At 40.6% G+C, this 26,138-nt stretch overlaps 1 protein-coding gene across 1 annotated transcript in view; it reads left to right on the top strand.

Annotated features, from left to right (window-relative positions):
- The window catches only part of fkbp1b (FKBP prolyl isomerase 1B), a 44,597-nt gene extending 19,436 nt beyond the window's left edge, over positions 1-25,161 (top strand). Inside the window, exons 3-5 of the mRNA XM_068023052.1 lie at positions 21,092-21,204; positions 21,841-21,996; positions 24,655-25,161. Of these exons, the coding sequence (XP_067879153.1) occupies positions 21,092-21,204; positions 21,841-21,969 (242 nt within the window). The 3' untranslated portion in view covers positions 21,970-21,996; positions 24,655-25,161. The remainder of the gene's footprint in view (positions 1-21,091; positions 21,205-21,840; positions 21,997-24,654) is intronic.
- Positions 25,162-26,138: the final 977 nt, after the last annotated feature.

Below are 26,138 nucleotides of genomic sequence, written 5' to 3'. Positions count from 1 at the left end.
AAATTTAATTTTTTTTATTAAAAGGATGATAGAATTGTGAAGTGGATTACTAGTTAGGAGATACAGGGTTATTAGTTCCATAATTATGATAAAACCGATTGGAAGAATAGGCAAAATGGACTTCACTTGCTCAATACGTTACTGTTTTATGTGCATACATATACTGAATAGACTCAGAGAATGATACAGCACAGAAGGAAGTGATTTGTGCCTGTCAGCTCTTTGAAAGAGCTACACTATTCGTCTAATTCCCCTGCCCTTTCCCCATTGCCTTGCATATTCCCTTTTGAAAGTTATTACTGAATCTGCTTTCACCCTTTCAGGCTCCTAAGAACCCACTGCACAACAGTAAAATCTTCATTCTGCCTTGGGTTCTTTTGGATAATAGAGGACTCTGCATTAGTTCTTTTTACATGTTTAGAATATTTTGTTTTGTGCAACCTATATTGAAATATTTACTGGGTTGAGGTACAAATACTACAGTGCTAGTTAGTATTGTTTACACATGAACATACAGATTGTCTGATGCAAGCATTCAATTTCTTGGCAAACAAAATATATCCATCATGGTAAAGGTATCTTATTTTAATATGTTGCCCATCTCTGACCAATAAGTAGAAAATCAATATTGGCTAAAGAGTGCAAAGGTACAATGTGTTCTAATTCATTTGTTATCCTACACACGCCAGAGAAAAGTTGAAGCGGGGAAAATCATAGGGACGTTTCCTTTTAAGTCATTTGCAAGGCTTGATGAATGACATGTAACCACTGTCATGCCAGGCCCCCACCTGCCAAGAATGAGACACATGAATTTTGTCATGAAGCATTGATTTTAAACGGTTACTGGAGTGAAGAAAGGACTTGTTAAACAGATCAGCTGTGGCTGGAAAGACATTTGTATATTAACAGACAGTGTTTGGAAGGACAGAGCAGCCATTCGCTGACACACTCGACCAACAATGGACATTTGATCACCAGACGTTGAAGGTGAGGGAGCTGGCGTTCCAGGTTGACTGCTAAGATGGCCGAATACACAATTAGACATGGTCAAACCAGCTGGTCACATGACTAACCTGCTGGGCAACCTGAGTTTTTTGAATTTGTGCGAACAGTTTGGGTTGAAAGCAGAATGCTCCTAGACTGAGAGGATTTCTCCTGGCTGGCTTGCCACAGCCTCTCCTGTCTGCCTGCTCCCATGTCTTTCTCACAAGCCTCTGAAGACACATGAACCCCAAGAGAGAAAAGTCTCTTACAGCGAACAAGGTTTAAGAAGAATACTGGACCCCAACGAAAAGCAGGATCTACCTACAATCAAGGACTCTACCGTGAGCTTGAAAACCTGTAACAAAAACTCTTCAGATATTACCTCAAACCTTTCCACTTTATTTCTTCTCTTTTCTGTCTCTATTTGCATGTTTGTATTGCGTATGCATGCTAGCAAGGGCGCATCGTGTATCCGTAGGCATTAACTAAATTAGAGTTCAAGTTTAATAAAATTTCACCTTTCTTCTTTAAACCTAAGAAAATCTGTTTGTGGTGGTTTCTTTGCCTTTATAATTGGAAAGCAGTGAACAAGGATTCACCAAGGGGCTGCTAAAAACACTGTGTTCAAAAATAAAACCCTGTTACAGTAAGACCAGGTGAAAGCTGAATGGGAACCCTAGACCACTTTCTCACCAGGTCATAACAGAAATTTGGGTGCTAGTATCTGGAATTTTACCCACAGATGAACGAGAGAAATTGGAAGTGGGAAGCCAAATTGTTCCCAATCAAAAAGAGCAAGATTTCAATACAAGTTTTCTTGTGGTTGTGTGTGCTTGAATACCAGTAATACTAACTGCAACTGAAGCTAGTAGCTCTCCAAGCCAGGGTGAAGTAACTTGGGATAAGTTAAAAGCACTGTCCATGGAGGAGTTGAGGAAAATGGCTGAGCAGTGTGGGATCACTACGTGGCAAGGCTAGGAAGTCTGAACTCCTAAAGCTAGTGGCCAACCATTTTTCCCTTGAATCTGAAGAAGCAGAAACAGGGTTCGAAGCAGAGTCTGACAGGGTTTTGTTAGCAAAGATACAGTTGGAACAGAGGAAACTTGAATTTGACATGAGTGAGAGAGAAAGACAGGAGAGGGAGAGAATATTCCGGAACGAATGCGAAGAGAGAGTTGAAGCGGCTTGAGTTAACTAGGGGGTGACAGTAACCCCAGTGAAAGCTTGGCCAATATGGAGGAGCATAATTCAGGGCTGGATACAAAATTGTTAAAACTCGCTCAACTAATTCCAAAATTCAATGAGGAGGATGTAGAAGAATTTTTGTGTCCTTTGAGAAACTGGCAAGGCAACTAAAATGGCCAGCTGAGACTTTGCCTCTTTTACTACAAAGCAAGCTAACTGGAAAAGCCCATGAGGTCTATGCCCTGTTGCCAGATGAGAGTTCATGAAATAATGAACTGACCAAAAATGCTATCCTCGGGGCATATGAATTAGTATCAGAAGCCTATTGCCAAAAGTTTAGAACCCTCGAGAGGCAAGCTAATCAAACTTATCTGAAGTTTGAAAGAAGTAAGCAGCTGGCTTTTGACCAGTGGCTGAGGTCTTTTAAAGTACAGCTCAGCTATGAGAAGTAATTCTGTTGGAGGAATTTAAACATTCTCTCCCACTCTCAATAAAGACCCATGTAGTGGAGCAGCGGGTCCAGAGAGCCCAGCAAGCAGCCATTCTGGCTGATCAGTTTGCTTTAATTTATAAGTCTGTTTCCCAGGGAAGAACCTTTCCTTAGCACCCCTACAAATCCGAAAGGGACAAAGAGTGGGAAGGTGATAGAAGCCCAAGCAGTCCTGGGAGAGAAAGAAAAGCAGGAGATATAGGGGGACCTCCTTTAGCTAAAAAGGAAGGTGCTGTGCAGGAATGAGACCCGGAGACCTGTGTGCTTCCATTGTAATAAAGCAGGGCATTTAAAAGCTGACTCCTGGAAACTAAAGGCAAAACCGGTGGGGTTAATCCGGGCACACCTGCTCAGTGAAGAAGAGGACCTGATGGAAAGCACAGCAGAATAAGCTGTGGATTTAACTGCAGTAAGAGTGAGACCCAGGAAGCTTACTACTGCAAGTGCTGGAAAAGTTAGGATTCCTGAAAGTTATCAGGGTTTTGTGTCTGAAGGGAAAGTAATCCCATACCCCTCGAGTGGGGCAAGCAAGCCCACAGTAATTCTCAAGGACACAGGTGAACAAGGATTCACCAAGGGGGAGCTAAAAACAGTGTATTTAAAAATAAAACCCTGTTACAGTAAGACCAGGTGAAAACTGAAAGGGAACCCTAGACCTCTTTCTCACCTGGTCGTAATACCACCCTCTTCTATGTATTGTGTATAATTCCTGCCCTTGGGCACTTAAAGCCTCTGCGTTCTTTTCCCATTCACAGAAATATCTTTGTAGAGACCGATTAAAAGTTTCTAAACATTTATCAGTTGAATCTGCTAGACCCAAATTATCTTTTAAAATAAAAATTGTTCCCCATAGTTGACTTACTGGCATCTATTAATTAGAACATAAAACTGCTTTTCTGGCCCGAGGAGTCACGAATGTCACGTGACTTGCAACTGGATTCGTACCTGATTAGGAATTATGTTGAAGTTCTTTTTCTTCCTACCCACCCATGCAAGTGTGTTGAATATTTGACAGTATGCTATTTGTAATTTTTTTCTTGCTTGAGATATGCTTTGTAAGTTTGTGCGCATTGTTTTGAATGCAAATTTTATTAGATCATTACTTGATTATCGGGCTGCGGCACAAGTGCAGCATTACAAATTTATTATCATAAATGAGTCCATGGAACCTCAGGCACAAACATTAATTTCTTCGTAAACAATGTATATTTATCAGGATGATACTGTCTCATAGATAAGACTCTTTAGCATCAGCCATTGCTAAGTCTCCTGGGCAAGTTCCTGAGTGGACAGCAATAAGCAGAACTCTTAAGAGTTCTGGAGGGTGTCCTTCTACAGTGTTAAAGCTAGCACACATTAATGTAATTTGGTGAATTAATAATGGGTTTTTGGGCCATGCTCTTCAACCTCATCTAGGGAGTATTCTGGTTTGATGCACCCGAGACATGGGCCCAGTGTTAACGTTTTTTGGAGCACCATTAACATGTAAATATGCAAATCTGCTTATGCTTGCTTTCCAGCTCATATCAGTTTAAACCACCATCTGTAAAGGTGATCGATGTTAAGGTGGGTGAGCGAGTCAGCACGGGTGCAATATGGAGCAGTGTCTTGAGTATAGTGAGGAGAAAGCTGACAGATCCATACTTCTGTGTGGACTCAATCAGCAAATCTTGCTACGTTAGACATGTTGGGCCAGGAGAGAATAGGTGCAGTCCCAGAGGAAGCTCAGGAAAGTACAAGGCCATTGTTGGAGGACTACCAGGATCCACTATTACTCAAGGTAGAGTGCCCACACTGCAGCCAGAATGTTCAAAATGCAGGCAGCAGAGTTACTTCAACCTTTATTGAGGAGGTTGCATCTGTCCAGAGCCATTTATGATAATGCCATCTTCTGAAAGATGACCTGCAATGGTGGAGCAATTTAAGCAACTTTGTTAAATATAGTGAAAATAAAGCACTCAGCATTATTACCAAGACAATGACGGGCTCTGCTGGTTTCTGACAAATGCAAAATACTGCAGATGCTGGGAACCTGAAATAAAAACAGCAAAGTCATCGACCTGAAACATTAACTCTTTCTCCACAGATGCTGCCAGACCTGATGAGTATTTTCAGTATATTCTGTTTTATTTCAGCTTGTTTATGGTTTGCTGCTGCTGTTTAATAAGGACCAAGGATTCCCACTTTCAACATCCTGTACAGAAGAAAAGAAAGATTTGTATTTATTTAGCACCTTTTCAAGTGTAGTCACCTGTTGTAATGTAGGAGATGTATAGCTACATTAAAATCAGTATGGGGATAAGGCAGGAACAGGAGAGGCAAAAGTATGTCTTTTTTTTTTTAAATGTAGTATTTCCAGAGTCCATTCAACTCCCAGTGTGTTTATCAAAACAAAGGCACATACCTCAATAAATGTTCAAATAATCTGCTCTCACTGTCAAATAATTCTCTGTGCCAATTTACAATTTCCAAGGAATCCCCATGACTACTATATCCCAAGAGAATTGTGGATTTCCCAATTCTTCCAGGATGATCACATGTTGGCTGTTGGAGATGTGGTATACCTGCTCAAAATGTGGCTCATTATGCTGAGGAGAATGATGAGTAAACAGATGCATAGCAGCCACTTTTTAAAAAAAATAGCAATCATGATTCATCAAGCTATAACTGAGGAAATTTTTATTCCACAAGGTTTACCTTTGTTTCATTGTAAAAAAAAAAAACCCCAGTATATTCATTGATGATTATGTGGAAGAGATTAGGTTATGAGAAAGCTGAATTATCCATGTGTAGTTCGTGTTTTGTGCTTCCAGCAATCTCAAGGATCAAATTTGAAAGTTGCCTTCCCTCCTTATGGTTGCTGTTTCTTGCTGTATGCTGTTTTGTTACATAATATATGAAAGTGCAGGGGAGAAGTCAATTCTCCTGTCTCTGTTGTTTTCCCTTTATATCTGTTGTATGGCACTTTGGGAAAACATTTAATGAAAGTTTATTAAAATTACACCAATAACAGAATTCAATCTGCCAATTTAGATAAGAAAACTAAGGAAGTGGCCCTAGTGATTGGATTTACACATGGTGTGGGAAGGATGGGTGTCATGTCCAGGACTAGTGTAACTCACTGCAGATAGTGCGATATACTTTTGTATGGCATTCAGCTTGTTCTCTAGCTTCATTGAAGGTATTTTGCTTAACCAGTGTTTAGGTATTTATCTATTGTAGCACATAGCCATTTCATTTAGTGGCAATAACAGAAATGTGGGTTAAAAATGGTGAGGACTGGAGCACTTAAGGATATAAAATCTTCAGAAAAGATAGAGAAGGAAAAAAGGGAGGTGGGTTAGAAGTACTAATTAGGGAAGACATTGTATTGTTGGAACAAGGGGATGTCCTTGAGGGAGCAAAGGACGAAATCCATTTCGTTAGAGTTGAGAAGTAAAAAGGGTATGATCATGCTACTAGGGGTATTATATAGGCTCCGAGAGAGAGAGTTAAAGGAGTAAATCTGCAGGGAAATCGCAGAGATGCGCAAGAACTATAGAGTGGTGATATTGGGGTCTTTAATTGGGATAATTTTAGAGTAAAAGGAGAGGAGGGGAGGATTTTCTGGATTGTGTTCAAGAAATCTTCCTTGATCCGTATGTTCTCAGCCCAATGAGAAAGGAGACATTGCTGGATTTGGTGCTGGGAAATGAGATGGGCGAAATCGGGCGGCACAGTGGCGCAGTGGTTAGCACCGCAGCCTCACAGCTCCAGGGACCCGGGTTCGATTCCAGGTACTGCCTGTGTGGAGTTTGCAAGTTCTCCCTGTGTCTGCGTGGGTTTTCTCCGGGTGCTCCGGTTTCCTCCCACAAGCCAAAAGACTTGCAGGTTGATAGGTAAATTGGCCATTATAAATTGTCACTTATGTAGGTAGGTGGCAGGGAAATATAGGGACAGGTGGGGATGTTTGGTCGCAATATGGGATTAGTGTAGGATTAGTATAAATGGGTGGTTGATGTTCGGCACAGACTCGGTGGGCCGAAGGGCCTGTTTCAGTGCTGTATCTCTAATCTAATCTAATCTACCAGTGGGGAGCACTTGGGTAAGAGTGATCATTGTATCATAAGGTTTAGACTTGTAACGCAGAAAAGCAAGGAACAATTTAAGGTAGAATGGATAGGTTGGAAGAGGACTAATTTCAATGCGATGAGAAGTGATCTAGCCAGGATAAAATGGAACCAAAGACTGACAGGAAGAGTTGTATCGGAACAATGGGTTATCTTTAAGGAAGAGATACTTCAGGTACAGGCTCGGTACATTTCAACAAGGGCGAAAGATAAGGTAACTGTTACTACCAGGTGAGAAAGAGATCTAGGCTTCCCTTTCAGCCTTCACCTTGTCTATCCGTAATTTTAGCTCCCCCTTGATGAATTCTTATTCGCTGCTTTCCAATTATAAGGCAAAGAAACCCGCACAAACGGGCTTTTTTAGGTTTAAAGACGAGAAGTTGAAATTTATTAAACTTAAACTTAATTCAGTTGACGCCTACAGATACAAGACGTGCCCACTCTAGCATGCATACGCGATACACATATGCAAATAGAGACAGAAAAGAGCAGAAGAAAAAATAAAGTGGAAAAGTTTGAGGCAATATCTGAAGAGTTGTTGTTAAGGTTCTTCGTGCTCACTGTAGAGTCCTTGATTGTAGGTAGATTTTGCTTTTTGTTGGGATCCAGCATTCTTCTTGAACCTTGGTTGCTGTATGAGACTTTTCGTTCTTGGGATTCATGTGTCTTCAGTGGATTCAGAGGCTTGTGAGAAAGAGATTGGAGCAGACAGGAGAGATCTTCTCAATGCTGGAGCAAACAGTCTTTGAGTCCATACTGTGTGCATAAATTCAAAAAGTCAGGTTGCCCAGCAGGCTAGTCATGTGACTAGCTGGTTATTTGGCCACCTTAGCAGTCAAACTGGAATGCGAGCTTCCCCATTTCAACATTTGGTGATCAAAAGTCCATTGTGGGTTGAATGTGTCAGGGAATGATCCTTTGTCCTTTCCAAGCACTGTCTGTTAATATGCAAATGTCTTTCCAGCCAAGATCTGGCAATTTTTTAAAGCAAGCCCTTTCTTCACTTCAATAGTTTGAAATTAAGGTTTATGACAAAATTAGTGTGCCTCATTCTTGACAGATGGGGGCCTAGCATGACAGTAACCAAAAACAGGGCTCCTTGGATGATGGTCATAGAGTCATTCACAGCAGAGAAGGAGGCCATTCGAGGGAGATAGAGATTACGAAGAAACAAAACAAAATGGTGTATGACGCATGTCAGATGCATTCTTCAAGTGAGAACCAGGCCAAGTACAATAAGTTGAAAGGGGAGATGAAGAGGAAAATAAGATTGGCAAAGAGAGAACATGAGAGTAGAATGGCAGTCAACATAAAAAGGAACCCAAAAATCTTCTACCGGCATGTAAATAGTAAGGGGGTAGCAAGAGGTGGAGTGGAGTCTGTTAGGGACAAAAAGGGTAATGTATGCTTGGGCACAGAGCAAGACTAGAATATTTGATGAGTACTTTGTATCTAAGGAAGCGGAATCTGACAAAATATTGGTCGAAGCAGAGAGAATAGAGGCAATTGATAGGTAAAAATTGAGAGGGAGGTGGTACTGGAAAGACTGGCTATGCTTAGGGTTGATAAGTCACTTGGTCCATATGGCTTGTATCCCAGGTTGCTGAAGGAAGTTGGGATGGAGATAATGGAAGGGCTTTCCATAATCTTGCAATCTTCCTTAGATATTGGGGAGGGTGGGGGTGCTAGAGGATTGGAGAGTGGCAAATGTAACACGTTTATTCAAGAAAGGGTGTAAGGACAGTCCTAGCAACTTCAGGCCAGTTAGTTTAACATCAGTGGTGGGTAAGGTTTTAGGAACAATAATTGGAGAAAAAATCAACAGGCACTTGAAGAGGTTTGAGTTAGTTATGGATAGACAGCACAGATTTGTCAAAGGCAGATCGTGCTTGACTAATTGAGTAACAGAGAAGGTTGAATGTGGTGGATGCTGTCTATATGGATTTTAAGAAAGCCTTTGACATAGTACCACATAAAAAAACTGGTTAACAAGATTGAGGCTCATGGAATAGGAGGGCCAGTGTCCAGTTGGATACAAAAAATTGGCTTAAGGACAGAAAACAGCGAATTGTGGTAAATAGTTGTTTTTCAGACTGGAGGATGGTAGACAGTGGTGTTTTCCAAGGGTCAGTGTTAAGACCACTGCTTTTTTTGCTATATATAAATGACTTGGATCTTGGAATACAGAGTAGAATGTCAAAATTTGCAGCTGATACCAAACTTGGTGTAGTGAACAATGAGGATGATACAAATTGCCTGCAAGAGGACAGAGATAGACTTGCAGAATGGGCAGACAAGTGGCAGATGGAATTTAATACTGAGAATTGTGAGGTGATGCATTTTGATAGAAGGGATAGTGTGAGGAAATATAGACTAAATGGCACAGTTCTAAAGAGTGTACAGGAACAGAGATCTGGGGGTGCATGTGCATCAATCTTTGAAGGGGACTGGACATGTTGAGAGTGGTTAGCAAAGCATCTGGGATCTTGGGCTTCATAAATAGAGGCATTGATCACAAAAGCAGGGAAGTTATGCTGAACCTTTATAATACTCTGGTTAGACCCCAACTAGAGTATTGCATCCTGTTCTGGTCACCACACTGTGAGGGTCCTTGAGAGGGTGCAGTGGAGATTTACCAGAATAGTTCCAGTGATGGGGGATGTTCGTTACAGGGTTAGGTTGGAAAAGCTGGGATTGTTCTCTCTGGAGCAAAGGGGATTGAGGGGAGATTTGATAGAAGTGTACGAGATTATGACAAGCTTAGGTAAGTTAGACAAAGAAAAGCTATTCCCATTAACTAATGGTACAAGGACTAACTAGGGCCACAGATTGAAGATTAGGGGGAATGCGAGGAAGAACTTTTTTATTCAGCGAGTGGTAATGACCTGGAATTCGCTGCCCACGAGGTTGGTGGAAGCGGAGACGAGCAATGATTTCAAAAGGAAATTGGATGGGCACTTGAATGAAATAAACTTAGAGCTGGGGAGTGGGACTGATGGGGTTGCTCCGCGGAGAGCCAGCATGAACTCGATAGGCTGAATGGCCTCATGTTGTGAATGACTCTGACTCCATATCTTTAAAAACAAAGGAGATGAGTACATAGAATAAGAATAGTCGAGAAAACATATTGAATGTTTATTTGACATTGTAAACTGCAGCTCACATAGCTTTGTATACTAAACATACGATCTGCTTATACTTTACTGGGTATTTCGTACAAATGTGTAATGGCAAATCACTAACACCATTAATGCAGTTTACTTTAGAAATGTGGGAAGGTCAAATAGCACAGTGGTATTGAGAGCAAGAAACCCCCTTGACTTTGAATAACTTCTCTTTTTTGTACCACTATTGGAGTTGTGTTTTAATTCACTAATGGAAATACAGTAACATACCAAAACAAAGTTGGCCAGCATTACAACTACAGCCGAAATCATCACTTGAAAAAAATCAAAAAGGTAACATCTATAAAGTCTTCTCTTTAATATACAGTTTAATCCTGTGACTATTTTGCTTTGTCATGCTACTGTTGTAATGGTTCAGTTTTTGTTTTATTTTAACAGTGCTGATTCAGTCCTCCAAGCTAAAGTTCTCAGCTATTACACTAGCCTGTCATTGGTTAGCATGGATCATGTGATGAACACCGTGACACCTCAAGTCTTGGCTCCATTGTAACTCAGAAAGCCTTAATCTACCACCTGTCTCTGGGTAACTTTTCCCAGCCATGCTATTTCAATACATAGAATACTGTTGCATTTCTTTCCTACCTTGTTGACTTCTTAGCTAAACTATTTTTCAAGACCCAATGTCTGCTGACTTTTGATTTCTTCATTTTTTCCTGATTCTTGTCTGTTCTTTTGCTTTTTGCTGACAATGGTTAAAGCCCCCCATTCCCAGCCTCTTTTCCGCACTATCTCTTTTCAAAGACCCATTGTGTTCTTTGTTTCCTGGTTCTCCCTTTTTCACAAGATTCCATTGCTGGATCTTTTTTGGAACTTCTAGTCCTTTTTTTTCAAATGAGGTGGGGGTGAAATTAGAGTCAATACCGCAAACATACTTGGGGGAGTAAGCAGACAATGCACCCCCACCAGTGCCTCCAGGAACCCTTTCCCCGGTCCTTGCAGATGTTGGCACTTCCCTCAGCCTCAGTATCCCTGTCTTGGGATCCACAGCTTACCCAGGACCCGTCTCCCACTGCACTTACATTGTGATGTCCTTTGCCAGATCTTGAGACACCTCTCCAATCACTAACAGACTAAAAGCACTGCTTCCCAATGCTCCCATAGACCAGAAATGCCCCCTCCACTGTTTTCTCACCTACAGCACCCCCCCACTTCCCAGTATATTCAGATTCTAAGACGACAGCACTGCTCAAAATCTGGAACCCTCTCTTTTTCCAGTACTCCAATGCTGGGAACTTTCCATTTCCCCGCCACTCCCCGACACATGCAGGAACATTCCATTCCTCTACTACCACAATGTAGAATGCCCAACTCTGATACCCAAATGTATTTCCAGGCTCCAGCACCTTGCCTCAGTTTTAACAAGCGGTACGTGTCCTGCAGTGCTGCCTAAACCTAGGGCTCCCCCTGCAACCTCCGCACCCCCCCCCCCCCCCCACCCCAGTGCTGCTAAAGCCCATTACACTCAACCTGCACTGTACCAGTGCTACTTCATGCCATGTACCAATCAGCAACCTGGTATATCGCTATCTTCTTCCTCTTAATTCTTCAAAAAAGTAAGAGTATAAAATTAATAAATAATTGCGCAACAAATCATCAAAGATGCTGATTTGCATTTTTCATGCAAAAAAATTTAAATTTGACATTTAACATCAAATAAAAATCCCATTTAATAAACAATGCAATTTGATTGTCAATCACTGTAAGTTGCTACCACTCAAAACATTTTACATTAGCGCCATAGTAACCCTGATATAACACACAATATCCTCTATCTGAGCAACACCATGAGAGTTCTGTAAAGAAGCTTTGATACAATAGTAATTTCCACTGCAATGTTAATCTTGCAGTTCAAATTACAGATATCAAAGTAACTGAAATGCACTCATAGATTTGAGTTTCACTGGTTTATGTAATGTAGAAGTAACGAATGCCCTCTCCAACAAGATAATAACTGGGTTGGAGATATCGGGCTGAATTTTACCAGCCCCTCGGCGTCGGGGTTCATGGTGGTGGTGAGTGGGGGGGGGATGCGCCGCCTTGACCCCAACGTCGAGAAGGCCCCGCCGCATATTACCAGCAGCGGCGGGACCTTGGTGTGAATGCCACTCGGCGGCACCCCAATTGCCACGTGCACATTAATGATTTAGACATGAATATAGGAGGGATTATCAGTAAGTTCGCAGATGACATGAAAATTGGTGTCATAAATAGTGAGGAGGAAAGCCTTAGATTACAGAACAATATAGATGGGCTGGTAAGATGGGCAGAGCAGTGGCAAATGGAATTTAATCCTGAGATGTGTGAGGTGATGCATTTTGGGAAGACTAATGAGGCAAGGGAATATACAATGGATGGCAGAACCATAGGAAATACAGATGGTCAGAGGGATCTTGGTGTACTTGTCCATAGATCACTGAAGGCAGTGGCACAGGTAGGTAAGGTGGTTAGGAAGGCATATGGGATACTTGCCTTTATGAGCCGAGGCATAGAATATAAGAGCAGGGAGGTTATGATGGAGCTGTATAAAATGCTAGTTTGGCCACAGCTGGAGTACTGTGTACAGTTCTGGTCACCACACTATAGGAAGGATGTGATTGCACTGGAGAGGGTGCAGAGGTGATTTACCAGGATGTTGCCTGGGCTGGAGAATTTCAGCTATGAAGAGAGACTGGAAAGGCTAGGGTTGTTTTCCTGATGTTCAAACCTCTGGATAAGGGCGGGAAAAATGTACCCAACATCGCCCTTAACCTGATGACCGCCTTAATGTGCAGCTGCATCAAGCTGTGCGTCTAACCCCAGTATGCAAACACCAAGTATCACTACGTGCTGAAGTTCTATCTGTCCCCGGTGTTGCGAAGAATGATTCTGGTCACATTGCCGCAGAACGCACCATCCAGTTGGACCCTGCTGTACCACCTATCCTTCGTGGAAAAGTTTCTGCAGATAAACAGCTTTGACCACCAATCCATCAGGCAGTGGTCTGCATGGAATGTCCTCAAGGCCCTACGGGAGAAGGAGATGGTGGATCCTGTCGGATGGTTCCCCAGGCAGACTGCCAGAGTCATTTGGCAGAATACCTGATGACCAAAACTTCCAAAGGAGCACCAAGACGTAGCTTGGCTGGTGATGAGAAGGGCCCTCCCCGTCAGATCCTTCCTGCACGCTCGGAGTCTCACCCCCTCCGCACTCTGCCCTCGAGGTAGCTATGGTGGGGTAGAGACTGTTTCCCACCTCCTTCTGGAATGTGCCTTTGCAAAGCAGTTGTGGAAAGAGATGCAGTGGTTTTTGTCAAGGTTCATCCTGAGCAGCTCTGTAACACAGGAGTCTGTGCTCTACGGGCTGTTCCCAGGGACGCACACCGAGACCAACATCAGCTGCTGCTGGAGGACCATCAATTCGGTGAAAGATGCTCTTTGGTCTGCTCGAAACTTTCTGGTCTTCCAGTGCAAAGAGTTTTCCACGACCGAGTGTTGCAGACTGGCACATTCCAAGGTCCAGGACTATGTGCTGAGGGATGCACTAAAGCTAGGGGCAGCTGCAGCAAAGGCTCAATGAGGAAAGACCACTGTGTAAGATCCTCCCACCATAGTGAACTGAGGAGTTGGACCCATGGAAAACCATGTATACACCAAATATGGGTTTGCTGTAAAATGTACGTGGCATGTAAAATGGAATGGAAGGGTTGTGAGGCAACTCACTCCTGTACTGAAGAAAACTGATTTCCTTTTGCACTTTTTGGAATGTCAACTTGGTGCTGTTTTGAACTGTGTTGTAGTATATTTTTTGCAGAATTTTATGAATAAAGTATATTTTTGGAAAAAAAAGGGGGGGGAACCTGATTGAGATATACAAAATTATGAGGGGTATAGATAGGAAGAAACTTTTTCCCTTAGCAGAGGGGTCAATGACTAGGGGGCATAGATTTAAGGTAAGGGGCCGGAGGTTTAGAGGGGATTTGAGGAAAAGGTTTTTTACCCAGAGGGTGGGGGTTGGAATCTGGAACATACTGCCTGAAGAGGTGGTAGAGGCAGGAACCCTCACAACATTCAATAAGTATTTAGATGAGCACTTGAAACGCCATAGCAGACAAGGCTGTGGGCCAAGTGCTGGAAAATGGGATTAGAATAGATAGGCTTGATGGCCGGTGTGGACACGGTGGGCCGAAGGGCCTCTTCTTACCATGGCTGGGAAAAAGGGCCTCCCACCTTGCCTGTACAGCCTGGAGGAGAATGAGCAGGGAGGCTTCGCTGCACTGTGGGGCCACCCTAGTGCACCCCTCTGCCATCCTCTGTTTTTGGTGCAGTCCTTTAAATGCAAAGGTGACTTCACAGTGTAATTGTTCTAACCTCTGACAGCAAGGTTTATCTTGTACATGTTTAAAAACCAATGTAGGACTAGTGTGGAAATCTGTGCTATTGTCATGGTTTTTAATCTATTACACGTCAACACATGTTCACATACACTTTTTGCTTCTGCAGTAGCTGATTATATTTATTGATGTAATATTTCTCGTTGGCAATGCAGCTAGAATATGAGCATATTTTCCTTCTTTACAAAGATTGTTTAATGGCAGTTACATGTCTTTTCACATAACAGTTAGCAGAGAAATGAATGTAGATTCCAAATGCATATTAGTCTGCGGCTTTTCACTGATCATTAGAAGCCCGAAGTATGTAGGTATTCTTCAGTTATGGTTTTATTTCAGTTGTGTATTTGCCTTTTATCGTACATTTAAGTCTCACGTCCTGGTATGTGCAAAATTATTATTCACCCAGGTGCAGCACTCCTACAAGAAGGAATGTTACACTTGAGTGTAAGAAGAGGATCGCAACTTCACCGAACGCTGGGACACAGCAGGGTCACAGACCTGAAAGTTAACTCTGCTCTCTAAATAGATGTTGTCGCACCTGTTGAGTTTCTCCAGAACTTTCTGCTTTGCTGCCAGATTGATAGCATCCTCACTCTTCAATAGTGAGGTAGGTATTTATTAGGCAGCTGTCAGGAAGCAGGTGCTGGGGCGCTTTAAATAGGGCCCCAGCACCTGCTACACAGCTGAGCCAAAGTCCATCAGGGCACCGGATGTCCTGCCTCCCGTTACATAATATGGGGGGGGGGGGGGGTGGGGTGGGTGGCGGCGCATCGCCGTGATGCTAATGAGCCCCCGCACGTAATATCGACGTGGCTGCTGCACGCCAACTTCAAAGTGCACCGCCGCAATTTGCGGCGCACCAGTAAAATCCAGCCCCTTGTCATGCAAATTACTTGGCACTGGACATTCTGATAGAGTCGGGTTCTTGGGTCACCAGGACCTCCAAGTCTTGCGGTGCCACAGTTATGGCAACTGAGAAGGATTGTGATTTTTTCTTTTACTGGGCCCATCAACTGCAACTCCGAGCAAGCATTCATACCTGCAATCCCAGCAGGTTGGTACGTAAGCTGTGTACTATCATGCTAGGCCCCCACCTGCCAAGAATGAGGCACGTTAATTTTGTCATGAACATTGATTTTAAACTGTTACTGGAGTGAAGAAAGGACTTGTTAAACAGATCAGCCATGGCTGGAAAAGACATTTGCATATTAACAGACAGTGTTTGGAAGGACAAAGCAGCCATACCGTGACGCATTCAACCCACAATGGACTTCTGATCACCTGACATTGAAGGTGGGGGAGCTCGCATTCCAGGTTGACTGCTAAGATGGCTCAATATACAAACAGACATGGTCAAACCAGCTAGTCACATGACTAACCTGCTGGGCAACCTAGGTTTTCTGAATTTGTACAAACAGTTTGGACAGAGTATCTGTTTGCTCCTGGACTGAGAAGATCTCTCCTGTCTGCTCCAATTTCTTTCTCTCAAGCCTCTGAATCCACTGAAGACACATGAACCCCAAGAGAGAAAAGTCTCCTTCAGCGGACAAGGTTTAAGAAGAATACTGGGCCCTGACAAAAAGCAAGATTTACCTACAATCAAGGACTCTACAGTGAGAGAACCGTAACAAAAACTCTTCAGATGTTGCCTCAAATTTTTCCACTTCGTTTTTCTGTCTCTATTTGCATGTGTGTATTGCATATGCATGCTAGTGTGTATCTGTGGGCGTTAACCGAATTAGAGTTTGTTTAATAATTTCAACTTTTCTTCTTTAAACCTAAGAAAGCCTGTTTGTGCTGGTTTCTTTGTCGTATAATTGGAAAGCGGTGAACAAGGATTCACTAAGGGGGATCTAAAAACACAGTGTGTTTAAAATTAAACCCTGTTACGGTAAGACCAGGTGAAGGCTGAAAGAGAACCCTAGACCCCTTTCTCACCTAGTCGTAACACCATCATCTTAAAGAGCTGGTACCATAACCAAAGAAACGAGATTTGCTTTAGTTAATTTGCATTGAGGTCATTTTGAGTTGCTGACGTATATTTTGCCTCTTGCACAGATGTTATGGGGTTTTACTTTTCCCATTATTAGTATAAGGGCTTTCTGTGGAAAATTTCCCAAGAATAAATTTAATCCCTTGTTTTCCACAATGGAAAAAAGGAAGTTCTTCAAGCCCACCCAAGGTCATGTTTAAAACAGTATTTCCATTATAAACACACATTTACCTTCCTCATTACAGAATTTATTTTCAAATGATAGCAGGTTGAGCTGGAAAATACCATTTACAGAAGCATCTCTGTTTATTAGGTACCAGCCAGACACATCCCTTAGATCAATGATCGTGTTAACATTATTTTTCAGAGAAAGAAATGACCCTTCTCTATTCGGTATAAAATCCTAGTAAAGTTACATTGGGATGTTTTTTAAATAAGACAAATTTTTCATATAAGGAAAATCCTTCAATGGAATAACAGGATTTGTTCTTCCCATTCTCTTGGCCATATCCATATAATTAGCCTTATTGCTAATTGTTTGCACCTGACTCTTCTGAATAAGGGGAAAAAACAGGAAGATTGCTATTAGCAGCTTGGAAATAAATATTGTGTGAGTCGGCCGTGACGTGCTTAAAGTGAAATTAATACATTTTTAGTAAAATTTTTGAAAGCGATGGCGAAATGTTTATTGAAGGCAAGACCAATATCACTGCAGCAGTGTTGGCTTGGTGCAAGTGGTCATGCCGTAAGAATGATTTTGCCTAATTTACCTGCCCTATTTGTATGTGGAAAGAAATCCTCCAAATAGCAGATTCATTCATTATGATGTAGTCACAAATCAGAAGTTGCACCACAGAGTATCGGTATGTGAGGTCTGTGCTGGAAATTCACCACGGTTGTGGCCAGCTTATGGGGGCAACACCAATTCTCATGAGGAGAGATGAAAAATTTAAGTTGGATTCATGACCTCTTGCCCAGACCCAGTTACAAAGCAGTATATCGCCATTAAGTTGTGCATGTTGTAGTAGAATTTAAAAAAATATATATTTTCAGAACATTTGTCAAATTGGAAATAACATTTGGATGAGTTTTGGACGAATCAGTTAGACACATAATCTAATTATCTATCAACATACTTCTCTCGTCACACACCTAACTGATTCCTTAGTTTCTGATTATTTCAAATACACTGTAAAACTAATTGGTTTCAGGCTACAAATATTATACATTGCAGAAGATAGTGTCTTTTTTTTCCGGGGGAGGTGGTGGAAGCAGGTACGATAGCAACGTTTAAGAGGCATCTTGACAAATACATGAATAGGATAGGAATAGAGGGATACGGTCCCCGGAAGTGCAGAAGGTTTTAGTTTAGACAGGCTTGGAGGGCCGAATGGCCTGTTCCTCTGCTGTACTGTTCTTTGTTCTTTGTTACCATTTCAGTGAAATGTGTTGAGCTGATTTAATGTAATTGTCAAAAGATTAAGTCTATAAAATTAAATGGCAGTACCATTTACTAATTGCAAATTTATTTATATTGGTAAATAATACATTTTGTTGTATTTCCATTCTTGATGCAATCTGTGAAAACTACTTTGCTTTCCCTCGTGATCTAAATCATGATCTAAAGGTAACCGAGAGGGTTAATGAGGGCAATGCTGTTGATGTGGTATACATGGACTTCCAAAAGGCATTTGATACAGTGCCACACAACAGACTTGTGAACAAAATTATAGCTCATGGAATAAAAGGGACAGTAACAACATGGATAAATTGGCTGAGTGACAGGAAACCGAGTGTAGTGGTTAATGGATGTTCTTCGGGCTGGAGGAAGGCTTGTAGCGGAGTTCCCAAAGTTCAGTCTTGGGACTCTTGCTCTTCCTGATATGGATTAATGACCTAGAGCTTGGTGTACAGGGCATAATTTCAAAACCTGCGGATAATACGAAACTTGGAACAATTGTGAACTGTGAGGAGGATAGTGTAGAACTTCAAAAGGACATAGACAAGTTGTTGGAATGGGCGGACAAGTGGCAGATGAAGTTCAATGTGGAGAAATGTGAAGTCATTTATTTTAGTAGGAAGAACCTGGAGAGACAGTATAACATAAAGGGTACAATTCTAAAGGGGGTGCATGGGCAGAGGGACCTGGGAGTATATATGCATAAGTCATTGAAGGTGGCAGGACAGGTTGAGAGAGGGGTTAATAAAGCATACAGTATCCTGGGCTTTATTAATAGGGGCATAGAGTACAAGAGTAAGGAGGTCATGTTGAACTTGTATAAGACACTAGTTCAGTCTCAGCTGGAGTATTGTGTCCAGTTCTGGGCGGCACGCTTGAGGAAAGCTGCGAAGGCATTGGAGAGAGTACAGAAAAGATTAATTTATTTTATTTATTTAGAGATACAGCACTGAAACAGGCCCGGCCCACCGAGTCTATGCCGACCATCAACCACCCATTTATACTAATCCTACACTAATCCCATATTCCTACCACATCCCCACCTGTCCCACTATTCCCCTACCACCTACCTATACTAGGGGCAATTTATAATGGCCAATTTACCTATCAGCCTGCAAGTCTTTTGGCTGTGGGAGGAAACCGGAGCACCCGGCGAAAACCCACGCAGACACAGGGGGAACTTGCAAACTCCACACAGGCAGTACCCAGAATTGAACCCGGGTCGCTGGAGCTGTGAGGCTGCGGTGCTAACCACTGCGCCACTGTGCTGCCGAAAATGTTTCAAGGGTGGGAACTTGAGGTAAGAAGACAGATTTGAGAAGTTGGGATTGTTTTCCTTGGAGAAAAGAAGGCTGAGAGGAGATTTGTTAGAGGTATTCAAAATCATGATTGGTCTGGACAGAGTGGATAGGGAAAAAATATTTCCACTCGTGAAAGGATTGAGAATGAGAGGGCACAGATTTAAAAGAAGCAAACGTGGCATGAGGAAAAGCATTTTCACGCAGAGTGTGGTTAGGATCTGGAATGCGCTGCCTGAGAGTGCAGGCAGGTTCAATCGAGGTCTTCAAAAGGAAATTAGACTTTTATCTGCAAAGGAAGAATGTGCAGGGTTATGGGGAGAAGGCGAGGGGAATGGTATTAGGTGAATTGCTCATTCACAGAGCTAGTGCAGGCACGATGTGCCAAATGCTGCCTTCTGCGCTGTAACAACTCTGATTCTGAAATGACTTGCAACATAGAATGCCTTTGAAAAAAATTTTCCCAAAGTAAATGTAGAGTACACTGAATTATTTTTCTTTTTAAATGTGGGATTCATGATATTTTTTGAGAATTTATGGAGCCACTGTATTGCTTTGAATGGCATCTAATGCACACTGTTAAACAACCAAAGGCAAAACTATGACCTAGATTTTATAGCCAGTTCTGCAGAAATAGGTCCACGTTTTGCTGTTAACATATTTTTGTACGTTGCTTGAGAAACTTGATTATCATGCTAAATTTATTACTTATGCACCAATTCTTACTGTCACACATTTGAAAGATTCTTCTTGGCACACAAGTGATGAAAGTGCTAAATAATGATACAAAACAACTTGCTGGCAGAATGTTATAGCAGTTGAAATTTGTTTTTGACTGCAGTTTGTGCTCTGTTCCGGTGAAGTTTCAATGTCCTGAGATTAATATCTGTGTATATAGAGCTAATAAATTGTCTTCCTTATGGGGGTTGTGGGGGGTGTATTTCAGCGGTATTGCCATTCTAAATGTAATCGTGTATAGGAATGAGCCTGTTCATATTATAAATTGTAATAGTTGTACTGTGCTTAGCTGTCATAAAAATGTAGACATTTTATAATTTGACTCGTCATCTGTTTATAAAAGGCAGCATTTGGGCTGATATTATGCAGTGGGATATTAAGTAATTTTTTCTTTGGCTGAAACTGCTCTTTCTGCTATTCTGTTGAGGCTATTAACCTGTTTAAAACAATTGGGTTAATGCTTTCACTAAAATAGTGGAGACTAACAGTCTTATTTTGACGTAACTGCAATGAGATTTATTTTAAGTAAAATAAAGTCAACGATGAGAATGCCAATTCAACCTTTCTAAGCTAGCCTCTCTTGCTCTCAAGCCAACCAGCCTAGCATCTAACTGTATTTTAAATGTTAAGTGTCTTTGACTCTATTACCTGACTGATAATTGTTCCAAACATTTATTACCTTTTTGAGTAAACTTTTTTCTAATTGGTTATACTTTTCATTAATTTAAATTTGTCGTCTTGTCCTACTTGGCTAACCCACCTTAAAACAATAGTCTGGTTCCACCTTATTTGCATCACATTTGTATACTCATTTTTTTCTTTTTCTTTTTTTTTTCTTCTTTATTATCAGCAATAAAATGCCACCCTTGGATGACAAAGCTATATTCTGTTCATACCCTCATACATATACTAATTCAAAATCACTTTTTGGAGTGATTTCTTTTCAAATGAAGTATAGGATAATGGTTTTGAGCAAAGATTTATCAAAAAAGAAAATCATCTGATCCTAGGAGATCCAAGGTTGTGCGATGGTATAAAATAAAAGAATTACCCATAAATACACTTGCATTTCATACAGGAGGCTTTGGAGTATTAAATTGTTTGTGTAAAGCAAGCTCGTTATAAAGAAATACCATTTATCCAAAAGTAGTTTGGCTTCAACAATTGTACAACATTTTATGATGCCTTGGGTTCTAACTTTATTTAGAAAAAATAGGCTTGAACTATTTTTTTGTTCTTCTGCTGATCATGGCTTCAAAGGGGATTTTGTGGTATTTGCAGGAATGCTGCAGAATGGAAAGAAGTTTGATTCTTCCAGAGACCGAAACAAGCCTTTCAAATTCAAGATCGGCAAGCAGGAAGTAATTAAAGGCTGGGAAGAAGGCGTAGCACAGGTATTTATTACATGGTTATATATTTAAAGATTTATATTCCACCAAATACAACTTTAAAAAAAAGACACACTTTGGTGTGGTAGCTGCAGCTTATAACTTTACAGTAAATTCAATAAAATGAAATGAAAAAAACTATGGGATGTGATGAGTCCAACTTTACATGGTATCAGTTATGATTATGTACGTTGCTAGCACATAAAACAATAGCCTTAAATTTGGACATTCAATTTAAAGGAGTAGTGGGACAAAGTGTGAAGTTTGGATAAAAGTGTTGGTTGGTTACAATGACTGCGTATGCAGAAGCCTCACTAATCAAAGGGCTTTCCATTAGAGGCCAGCACAGTGAAAAGTGCAGTCTGATCTAGTATTTTCAGAGAGTAATGAAATGGTAGATGCAGTTTGCTGTGGAGCAATGGAGTGTTGACAGCAGGGAATAATGAACTGAAAAATGTAAGTGTCAATGTGTCTAACTTTAGGTCAAGCTGTACAGTGAAATCGTAGAATCAGTTTTTCAATTTGTGTGAAAATGTTTACTATATTTTATCATTAATACAAACAAGCAGAAGGAAAACCATTTTTAAATTAATGGAACTAATGAATACTATAACCAAAAAATTAATTGTTTTTCAATTACAGATGAGTTTGGGGCAAAGGGCAAAACTGACCTGTACCCCTGACATGGCATACGGTGAAACAGGCCATCCCGGAGTCATCCCAGCCAATGCCATCCTTATCTTTGATGTAGAGCTTCTGAAGTTGGAGTGATGTCCTTAATTCATAATTAGTTGCAAGGTACAGAAGCTTATTTAAGATCATTACAATTTTTGTAGAAAAAAAGTGTCTTTAAAAGTTTCAGATCAAATCTTTTAATCCATGTGTCAAAATACTTTAAAATATGCCAAGGCAAAAGCTTCAGAGAGGCTAGGATTACTGTTACAAAGCACCCATTTAGGACTAGTGCCAGGAAGCATTTACATAGACACTGACCAACAGCTGCAATGGCTTGCAAGGAAGAGTGCTTGAGGTTCGGATATTGGATTAATTTAAGCAGTGGCTCGATTCTGTAATGGGAAGACAATAGGATTGGTACTTTGGAAGGATGAGGTTAGTGGGCTGAAGAGCAACTTCTTCTGAACTTAGCATGTGAACTAGGGCAATTTTGCTGTTGGAATTAATCTCATGCCACTTTGGACTGAAAACTCAACACTACTATTAGAGCTATTGGTGGATTCAAGATGCACAAGGTTCTCCATCTTGAGTAATCATACAAAGTTTAAGGCACAGAAAGAGGCCACTTGGCTGAAAAATGATCCAACCATTCTAATCCCACTTTCTAGCATTTGGTCCATAGCCCTGCAGATTTCGGCACTTGAGGTGCATATCCAGACTCCTTTTGAATGAATTGAGGGTTTCTGCCTCAACTACCCTTCCAGGCAATGAGTTCCAGACCCCCACCACCCTCTGGGTGAAAAGATTTTTCTACCAATCACTTTAAGCCTATGCTGCCTATTCTCTGACCTCTCTGCTAAGGGAAATAGGCCCCTCAAAATTTTGTACATTTCATTCAGATTTCCCCTCAGCCTCCTCTGTTCCAAGGAGAACAACCCCAACCTATCCAATCTTTTCTCGTAGCTGCATTTTTCCAGTCCTGGCAACATGCTCGTAAATCTCCTCTGTACCCTCTCTAGTGCAATTACATCCTTTCTGTAATGAGGTGACCAGAACTGCAAGTTCTCAAGTTGTGGCCTTAACCAATGAGTTATACAGTTCCAGCATAAACTCCCTGCTCTTGTATTCTATACCTTGGCTAATAAAGGACAGGATTCCATATGCCTTCTTAACCACCTTATTGACCTGTCCTGCTACCTTCAGGGATCTGTGGACATTTACTCCCAGGTTCCTCACTTCCTCTACATTTGTCAGTTTTTTTCCATTAATTGTATATTCCTTTGTCTTGTTTGACCCCCCCAAATGCATCACCTCACATTTCTCCAAGTTGAATTTCATTTGCCACTTTTTTGCCTATCTGACCAGACCATCAATATTGTCCTACAGCCTACACTCCCAGCAATGTAATTGTCTCTTTTTTGTTCCTTAGCTCAATCCATATGGCCTTATTTGAACCTTCCAACATATCATCCCTCATCACAGCTGTAATAGTCTCTTTGACCAAAATTGTCATTCCCCCTCCTTTCTAATCCCCCCCCCCTCTATCATGTCTGAAAACCCTGTAACCAGAACCATTGAGCTGCCATTCCTGTCCTACTTTAAGCCATGTTTCTGTAATAGCTTTGATATCATACTGCCACATGTCCACCTGTGCCCTCAGCTCGTCTGCTTTATTTGCTATACTCCTTACATTGAAATAGATACCCTTGAGCCCTGCCAAACTCTTTTTTTTTTTTTTTGATTTTCTAACCTTTGTATCCTGTCTTCCAGACTCAGCCATTAATTTTCTGCGTTCCATTTTCATTTCTGATTTTGTCCCAACTGAGTCTACCCTCAGATCCCCATCCCCTGCCAAACTAGTTTAAACCCTCACCAACAGCTACAAGGAATCGAATACTTCATGTAAGTGCAATTCAGTGATATCATTTATGTGGTAAATAAATGCACTATTACACTGCTGAATTGCCACAAAAATTAGTGCATCATTAGAAGATTTGAAAGAGGAATTTGCCTGTGAACGAACATTAATTGTAGTAATACAAAACCAGTGCCTGCAAGCTTCATTAAAAGTGCAAAAAAGAACAATTTTTTTGAGGCGCATGCTTGTTGGTTTTGTAAAAGTATGTTGGTACAAATTTGTACTTGTTCTTTAGGCAACCAATATTCATGAATTAATAAAAGCAATGAGCAAAGTAGTAATGAATTCATACATTGCTCGATCTCCTATCAGTTTCCCAATAAATTCAATCCAAGTTGTCTGACCAATCTGAGCATATTTGGTGAGGCTAAAAATATGCAAGTAAGTCTTAAACTAATGAGGAATTTGATACTAGGCTGTAGTTCATACCTGTAATTTGTTTTAATTAATAGCTACATCCCTTCCCTTGTCCACTTCCATTGTGCATTATAGTGAAATGATAGTCATTATTGGCCTACTCTCCCATGGGTGTTTGGCATCATTAGCACAAGAGAACAGTTAGCATATTTCATTAGAGATTCAGAGTTTACAGGAAAAGCTTTTAAAAATTGCAAGTTCTGACTAATGGGTTCATATTTAGACTCCCTGATTTTCAGCTGGAAGCACATAGGCACAAGTTAGCATGTTTCATTGATAACTCATTCCTGGTTGTTCAATTAACCATTTGTTGAATAGTAAAATTGCAGTTATTATACTTTAAATAAAACATTGGTATCCTGATGCTAGAAAATGTGTTTTTTTTTTAAAAGCAGGAGTTCATTGGCATGTATTTACATTGTAATTTTATTTTTCTCTTTTTAAAGGGATGACATAGGGAGTCCTGGGTTTCAATACAGTGGAATAGATCTTCAGTGGCTCACAGAAGCCAGTTAGAAGACATTTTGTGATATTGATTTTAAAAAAAATCCTACCTAGCTACCTACATCCTGTTTATTTTGCCCTTGATACTTGGAATTGTTAGTTTTGACTATCAGTGTTGTTAATTTGTAGATCCTGTGCTAATGGGATTCATATTTCATTTTTTTTTTAGTTTCTGGTCTGTTTTGATTGCATGCAATATTTAATGAATTTAAATAATTTCTCAAATTATTTGATAAAGTTGATCTGACTGGGGTCTAACCTAATTTTTGAATAGCAAAAACCTTAAAGGCATACAAAGATTTTATTGAATTAAAATAAATGGGCAATCATAAGAAACTGCAGGACCTATATTTGCCAGTCTTACACTGAAGCAAAAACGGATGTAAAACTTAATTGCTTGTTCAAATAAAAAATGTTCACCTTTTTAACAAAAAAAAGGTCCCAGCTAATTGTATGGTTTTCTCTTTTATCTGTTGGGATAATTATCATTATTGATTTTAATCTTCAATTCTGGCAAAACGCCATGAGCTTTGTGATGTAACATGCACAAACACATCTAGAACAAAGCAGAAAAAAAGTAACATTTCGAACTGATTTTACAAAGCAATTGGGTAGCTCCAGTAATCAAGTACGTGACTATCAACCAGAAGTTGGTAAGTTTAAATGCAAGAACAACATGCTACACAGATTCTTGTGCTTTGGTCAAATTGAATGTTGTGTTCTCATTTAGGCTGTTGATTGGAATGCCATATGATAGTGATGTATCACACAATGACTAGTCTGAAATGCAGACAAATGACTTGCTCTACTTCGTATCAGCAAATTTTATAGTATGATCTGCTCTCCTCACAATCTTCCTCTGGAAACTGGAGCAATTGGTAGCCTCAACTATTTCACTTTCCTGACCTAAGGAAATTATATGGAAACAAGTACCGCATCGAAAAGTGGAGAGGAATATGAGAAATGGAGAAACAGATGTATATTTAAAATAGTTTGTTTCACTTTGCAGTTTTTCATTTTTTTTAATGTGAATACAGATGAGCAATATCTGGATTATACTTAACATTTCAAGGCATGGAAATTATGAAAACGTAAAGACTAGACATTTCAATGTTTGGATATTTGCAAAATGTGTTTTACAAGGTTATAATGAACAAATTCTTCATTTGAGAAGTAATTATATATATTTGATGTATCACATAACACCCACCAAACCTCTTGGAAAGAACATTGTCATCAAATCTTTTGAATGACTGCAGTATAATCAAATGTTTCTTTCAAATAGAAACGCTTGTTAACTTCGATTTACTGACTTTGGATGTTAAAATGTGGGCGAGTAAAACTTAATGGAAATTTCCATTGTGATGAAAGCAGAGCTTTGGTCTTGTCAAATAAGGAAGAACTTGCATTTAATTAGCAGTTTATC

The sequence above is a fragment of the Heterodontus francisci genome, chromosome 3 (genome assembly GCF_036365525.1).
Source record: "Heterodontus francisci isolate sHetFra1 chromosome 3, sHetFra1.hap1, whole genome shotgun sequence".
NCBI classification, from domain to species: Eukaryota; Metazoa; Chordata; class Chondrichthyes; order Heterodontiformes; family Heterodontidae; genus Heterodontus; species Heterodontus francisci.
This window is presented reverse-complemented; position numbering and strand designations above follow the sequence as displayed.